The 7,239-nt window shown below is 40.4% G+C and overlaps 1 protein-coding gene across 1 annotated transcript; it reads left to right on the top strand.

Moving 5' to 3' along the window:
• Nucleotides 1–1,636: 1,636 nt before the first annotated feature.
• Nucleotides 1,637–6,283, top strand: LOC149537350 (uncharacterized). Its single transcript, XM_089800402.1, has 6 exons — nucleotides 1,637–2,304; nucleotides 2,396–2,524; nucleotides 2,665–3,732; nucleotides 4,261–4,587; nucleotides 4,897–5,064; nucleotides 5,311–6,283. Exons 1-6 carry the CDS (start codon nucleotides 1,637–1,639, stop codon nucleotides 6,281–6,283), a joined length of 3,333 nt encoding a protein of 1,110 aa, XP_089656528.1.
• Nucleotides 6,284–7,239: the final 956 nt, after the last annotated feature.

The raw sequence follows: 7,239 nt of genomic DNA, 5'->3' as shown, positions 1-7,239 counted from the left end.
GCATCGTTTATACTGCACCAATTGGATAACAATAATTCTAAATGGAGGTATCTTTTCCCAATTCAATTTCTTGTTTAACACATTTTAGGGAAAAAGTGAGGAAAATCTTGGTGCAGAGCACCAAGGGCATACAAAGAAGATGACAAGCAATTGAAGGAGGCAAGGTCTCATCCAAGGAACAATGAAACCTAGACACATTTCAAACTCCATGGGTCATGGATCTATAAGTGTTATTTGATCTTGTTTCCTTGTATAAATGGAAAGTAGATAGGTTGATTAGTCTTGGAATAATGTGCCCATATTGTAAAGGCACTTGGTACAATTTGGTGTTCTATAAACCATGTGCCAAGTAGCCTAAAAGGGCTAAATAATACTTTAGAGGGCTAGATTAGGAAATAAGTTATGTTTTGTATCCACTTAGTGGAAAATGTCATTTCTCATGTTTTTAGAGTCATTTGAATAGGTTTGGGCAAGTTTCATAAGGTTTGAAGATCAAACAAACTAAAATGCAAAAGTTGCAAATGTTGTCAAGCAACTTTGAAAAGTTGCTGAGCATTTTTGTGAAGAAGTTGCTCGGACTGGTGTGGAACCGATTCCAACTGTCCTCTGAGCATTTGATCGGTCTTATGGGCCTATATAAACACTAAGTCATCTTCCCCTTGAGAACAGATGACATTGTACTCATTTTGCTTGAGAAATAATAAAGATCCAATTATTTTCTTGTCAATTTCTCTGCTCTCAGGTATACACACATGCGGTACGGACACCAGATGAAGGCATAGTAACATTTTTGTAATCCTTGGTGACTTACCTCTCTGTTGCACTTGGTTTGGAGGTCAAAGGAGATCGGCACTGAAAGTTATCTTCATTTCTTCCTAAGTAGCCTGCAAACCCTCACAAACCAGGGTTTGGTCAAAGATGGATGTGTAGGGCACGGCTGCACCATTCAAATTGGATCAAACCCAATGAATATGCTAGCAAACATAATGTACTTTATCATTTTAGGAGTAGGAGTCATAGTTTCAACATGGTGGATCAGAACACTCAAGCCTTAGGCCAAATCTAACCATTGATTTGGACCCGGAATTGTAGGATCTGCAAATTTTGAGTGTATGGGATTGTTAGGATCCTAGAAATTGGTGGAATTGTTGTTGTTTGATCAAGACAAGTCATCCTAAGACCAGGTTTGGGGTTAAGAACCCATCCCTAGCAAGTTTACCTTGAAATCCAAGCCTAAGGTGCACATTAGGCCTGTTGAACTTTGTGAATTTGCCATATGCTGGATTAACTCTAGAATCTAAGTCTTTGGGATTTGTTAGAACATCCAAAAGGGTATCTGAAAGTGGGATCTATTTGCAGAGTTATTCAGAAGAATACAAAGTTATTGCCCTAAAGCAGGTTTGGGGGACCTACAAGGATTTCTAGGTCCAAACCCACATTTGTCATTGTAGTATTTTGGGAACCAAGCTAATAGGTTGGATTGTGTCATTTGGGCATATTAAGGTGTTTGGAATACATTTTTGCAATTGGATAAGAGTTCCTAGAGTGGTTGGGCATCTTGTGAAGTGCTTCCACTGCCACCTCTGCATCAGGTGGTATCAGAGCAGGAAAGGCCTGGTGATTGGTGGTTGTAGACATGTCAGAGGGAGAAGGTGAGCAAGAGAGGACCATACCTCTTAGGATCACCAATGTGGAGCTTGCCAAGTTGGTGCAAGAACAAATGGCAGAGAGTAGAGCTACTAGGGAGGAGAACCGTGCCATGAAGAGGGAATTGGAGAAACTGAAAGGAAAATTGAAGAAAGGAGATGGTTATGAGTCAGAGGCTGAAGAGGTGGAGAGAGAAGACTATGAAGCCATAGTCCCACCAGACCAAAGACCCCTTTTGCAAGCATTGGAGAGGATGGGGGTTAAAGGAGGAGAAATTCCTACCTTCTATGGGAAGTTGAACCCAGATGAATGCATTGATTGGCTTGAAGCCTTGGATAATCACTTTGAATGTGATCATATCCCTCCTAGCCAAAAAGTGAAGATGGCAAAGGCCAAATTGAAAGGGCCTGCACTTAGTTGGTGGAACTTTGTGCAAAATGAAAGCGTTGATGATGGAAAGGAGCCTATCACCACTTGGAATAGGATGAAGGCTGAGATAAGAAGGCAATTTGTGCCAGAGGATTATGAGATCCTTGTGAATCAGAGGTTGCACAATCTAAGACAAAGGGATGCTGATGTAAGCACCTATACACAAGAATTTCACAACTTGACCCTTAGGGCCAAGGTTAATGAGACCAACAAGCAAAAGTTGGCAAGGTATGTTAGTGGCCTGAAGTTTAGCATACAAGATGAGTTGGCATTGATCAATTTGGAATCAGTCCATCAATGTTTCAACCTTGCTTTGAAGATTGAGGAGAAACACAAAAGGAGAGGAGAGTCAAATAAAGGGAGAGGCAGCAACTTCAGAGGTAGAGGAGGAAGGTTCCAAGGAAGGAACTCTTTCTTCAAGGATGAAAACAAAAATTAGAGTGCAGAGGTAGAATCCAGTCAGAGGGGAGCCTTTAGAGGAAGAGGAACCAATGGCAATAGAGGAAGAGGTGCTGGCAGAGGCAGAGGAGGCTAGGTCTTCACTGGCAGATGCTTTACTTGTAACTAGATAGGGCACCAATCCTTTAGATGTCCCCAAAAAGGAGGAGACAGTAGCAGACCCGGAGACAGAAGGGTCAATCTGTTACAAGAAGAAGAAGATGGTCAGAGCACCACTGCATACCAAACTGTCACTTCAAGACCTGCAGATGCAGAACAAGGTGAGTTCCTCATGATACAAAGGACCCTACTCAAAGTGCCATTCCCTGCAGAACCACCTCAGAGAAAAGCATTGTTCAGGACACATTGCAAAGTGAAGGGAAAGGTATGTAAGTTAATTGTAGATTCAGGATCAACTGATAATATAGCATCTAAAGAAATGGTGGATAAATTAAAGTTGCCTAAGATACCACACCCATACCCTTATAAAGCTTCTTGGTTAACAAAAGACAAACAAACTCTGGTCAATGAACAAGTATGGGTAGATTTTACCTTAGGGGAATATTCTGACAGAGTTTTATGTGATGTAACCAAAATGGATGCATGCCACCTCTTATTAGGGAGGCCATGGCAGTTTGATGTCAAGTCTAAACATGATGGGGAAACAAACATCTACACCATAACCAAGGGGGGTATCAAGTACACCATGAGACCTTTACCGGATGATGACAAGTCTGATCATGTGGTTAGTAGTGTTGCATTGGTAGGGGAGAAAGAATTCTTGAAAACCTTGAAGGAGAAGGATACACCATGTTTTTCCATTGTTGTCAGACCCAAACAAGAGTCTAGAAACCTGATCAAAGACAAACCAAAGGCAGACCAATGGAGAGAAGACATAGGGCCAAAAGAAGTCAGGGATTTGCTGCACAAGTACCATGGGATTGTTGCAGGTAGCGTCCCATCTACATTGCCACCTAAGAGGGAAGTAAGCCATTGCATTGACCTTATACCAGGGGCTACATTACCAAACAAATCTGCCTACAAGTTGACCCCAGAACAGAATGAGGAGATAGCAAAACAAATAGGTGAGTTGTTGTCTAAGGGCCTCATAAGGAAGAGTGTGAGCCCATGTGCAGTACCTGCTGTACTTGCACCCAAAAAGGAAGGAACTTGGAGGCTCTGTACTGATTCAAGGACCATAAACAAAATTACAATCCGGTATAGATTCCCCATGCCTAGAATGGAAGATTTGCTTGATTGCCTAGGGGGAGCCAAGGTGTATTCTAAAGTGGACCTAAAGAGTGGATATCACCAAATAAGGATCAGAGAGGGTGATGAGTGGAAGACAGCATTCAAAACCACTGAGGGTCTCTATGAATGGCTTGTGATGCCATTTGGGCTATCAAATGCCCCTAGCACCTTCATGAGACTAATGAATGTGGTGCTTAAACCATTTCTCAATAAATTTGTTGTAGTTTACCTTGATGATATTCTCGTGTTTAGAAAAGATGAAGATGAACACCTAAGGCATTTAGATCTTGTTTTGAAAAGGTTGCATGAAGAAGACTTAAAGATAAATTTGGAAAAATGTACATTTGTGAAAGAGGAATTAATATTCCTAGGTTTTGTTATTTCTAAAGATTGTTTGAAAATGGATCCTTCCAAGATTGAAGCAATTGTTAATTGGCCATCACCTACTAGTGCTAGTGAGGTGAAGAGTTTTCATGGTCTTTGTAACTTCTATAGGAAATTCATTAAGAATTTTAGTGGCATCTCTGCTCCAATGATAGACACCATTAAGGGGGGCAAAAAGTGTAATTTTCAATGGACTAAAGCAGCAGAGGAGTCATTTGAGTTGTTGAAACAGAGAATAGCCCAAGAGCCTATCCTTAGGTTCCCTGATTTTAACAAGGTGTTTACAGTTGAGTGTGATGCAAGTATTAAAGCAATTGGGGGAGTGCTAAGTCAGGAGGGCAGACTAGTAGCATTTTTCAGTGAGAAACTCAATGATGCCAAGCAAAAATATTCAGTATATGACTTGGAACTATATGCCATGGTTCAATCCTTGAAAAGGTGGAGGCATTACTTGTTGCCTAAGGAATTTATAGTGTTCACTGATAACCAAGCCCTGAGTTTCCTTAATAGACAAGACAAACTAAGTTAGAAACACATAAAATGGATGGAATTCATGCAAGCATACACATTTTCAATTAAGCACAAGAAAGGCATTGTAAATAAGGTTGCAGATGCATTGAGTAGGAGGAACTTAATGATACAAACAATTGATCTTGAGAGTGTTGGAATAGATTCCATGAAAGACATGTATCCTCATGATGATGATTTCAAAGAAATATATAATGTTTGCCTTGAAATGAACGACAGGTATCATACTGATTATGCAGATTTTCTGATTCAGGAAGGATTGCTCTTCAAGGGTGGACAGTTATGTGTGCCAAAGGGTTCTTGTAGAGAGAACATAATCAAAGAAAAGCACTGTGGCAGCATGTCGGGTCATTTTGGACTGGATAAAACATTGGAGCAAGTGAAGAGGTTCTATTATTGGCCAAAATTATAGGCAGATGTCAAAAGGTTTGTGGAGAGTTGTTGGATATGCCAAAAGGCCAAGGGCCATACATCTAATGCTGGGTTATATACTCCCTTACCTATTCCTTGCAGACCATGGGATTCCATTAGTATGGACTTTGTGTTAGGCCTACCTAAGACAAAAATAGGTCATGATAGTGTGTTTGTAGTCATGGACAGATTTTCTAAGATGGCCCACTTCATTCCTTGTAGGTCTACACACGATGCATCTCACATTGCAGGACTCTTCTTTAGGGAAGTAGTAAGACTCCATGGATTGCCTAGATCGATCATTTTTGATAGGGATCCCAAATTCCTTGGTCATTTTTGGAGGACACTATGGAAAAGGTTGAGTACAAACTTGAACTTCTCATCAGCATACCATCCCCAATCTGATGGCCAAACTGAAGTCACAAACAGGTCATTAGGTAACTTGCTAAGATGCCTATCACAACAACATGGAGGGTCATGGGATACCATATTATCTCAGGCAGAATATGCCTATAATGATTCAGTCAATAGGAGTACAGGCCTCACTCCATTTCAAATAGTTTATGGGGATCATCCTAGAGGTATTCTTGAACTGAGAGATGTCAATACAATTGAGAGGAAGAGTGCACAAGCAGAAGATTTTGCTAATGTGATGAAGGATGTACAGCAACAAGTGAAGGACAGGTTACAAAAGGCAGCAGATAAGTACAAAAACCATGCAGATAAAAAGAGGAGAGACTTGCAATTCAAAGTAGGTGACCTTGTGATGGTGCACCTTAAGAAGGAGAGATTGCCTAAAGGGCAATACACCAAGCTTATGATGAAGAAGGTAGGACCCTTCAAGATTCTGCAAAGATGTGGCAACAATGCATATAAGATTGAACTCCCACCAGAGATTGGTCTATCACCTATTTTTAATGTTTTTGATCTTTATGCTTATAAGGAATCTAACACATGTGATGCAGGGATAGGAATACAAGACAAGGTGACAGAGACTCCATTGCCAAAGGTCATTCCACCAAAGATTGAATGCATTCTAGACAAGAAAGTCACTAGACAAACAAGGAAGCATACCTATTATACCTATTTGGTCAAGTGGGTTGGATGTCCTCATGAAGATGCAACTTGGATGACAAGGAAGGAAATTGAGAAGGAAGGTTTTGATTTTGACTCAATCCCAACTCAAGGGACTTGAGTTCTTTGAAGGTGGGTAGTATGGTGCAGAGCACCAAGGGCATACAAAGAAGATGACAAGCAATTGAAGGAGGCAAGGTCTCATCCAAGGAACAATGAAACCTAGACACATTTCAAACTCCATGGGTCATGGACCTATAAGTGTTATTTGATCTTGTTTCCTTGTATAAATGGAAAGTAGATAGGTTGATTAGTCTTGGAATAATGTGCCCATATTGTAAAGGCACTTGGTACAATTTGGTGTTCTATAAACCATGTGCCAAGTAGCCTAAAAGGGCTAAATAATACTTTAGAGGGCTAGATTAGGAAATAAGTTATGTTTTGTATCCACTTAGTGGAAAATGTCATTTCTCATGTTTTTAGAGTCATTTGAATAGGTTTGGGCAAGTTTCATAAGGTTTGAAGATCAAACAAACTAAAATGCAAAAGTTGCAAATGTTGTCAAGCAACTTTGAAAAGTTGTTGAGCAGTTTTGTGAAGAAGTTGCTCGGACTGGTGTGGAACCGATTCCAACTGTCCTCTGAGCATTTGATCGGTCTTATGGGCCTATATAAACACTAAGTCATCTTCCCCTTGAGAACAAATGACATTGTACTCATTTTTCTTGAGAAATAATAAAGATCCAATTATTTTCTTGTCAATTTCTCTGCTCTTGGGTATACACACGTGCGGTACAGACACCAGATGAAGGCATAGTAACATTTTTGTAATCCTTGGTGACTTACCTCTCTGTTGCACTTGGTTTGGAGGTCAAAGGAGATCGGCACTGAAAGTTATCTTCATTTCTTCCTAAGTAGCCTGCAAACCCTCACAAACCAGGGTTTGGTCAAAGATGGATGTGTAGGGCACTGCTGCACCATTCAAATTGGATCAAACCCAATGAATATGCTAGAAAACATAATGTACTTTATCATTTTAGGAGTAGGAGTCATAGTTTCAACATGGTGGATCAGAACA

This window comes from Cupressus sempervirens, chromosome 9 (assembly GCF_028749045.1).
Source record: "Cupressus sempervirens isolate cs-2001-9-10 chromosome 9, ASM2874904v1, whole genome shotgun sequence".
In the NCBI taxonomy this organism is placed as follows: domain Eukaryota; kingdom Viridiplantae; phylum Streptophyta; class Pinopsida; order Cupressales; family Cupressaceae; genus Cupressus; species Cupressus sempervirens.
Note: the sequence above shows the minus strand (reverse complement) of the source record. Positions and strands in the feature narration are given on the sequence as shown.

Excerpts from the sequence above, each read along its gene's own strand:
- LOC149537350 (XM_089800402.1), top strand. The coding sequence starts at position 1,637 with ATGTCAGAGGGAGAAGGTGAGCAAGAGAGGACCATACCTCTTAGGATC. Across the intron at positions 3,733-4,260 it reads ATAAACAAAATTACAATCCG|GAAATTCATTAAGAATTTTA; the intron begins GTATAGATTCCC and ends TAACTTCTATAG. Across the intron at positions 4,588-4,896 it reads ATGGTTCAATCCTTGAAAAG|GTATCATACTGATTATGCAG; the intron begins GTGGAGGCATTA and ends AATGAACGACAG.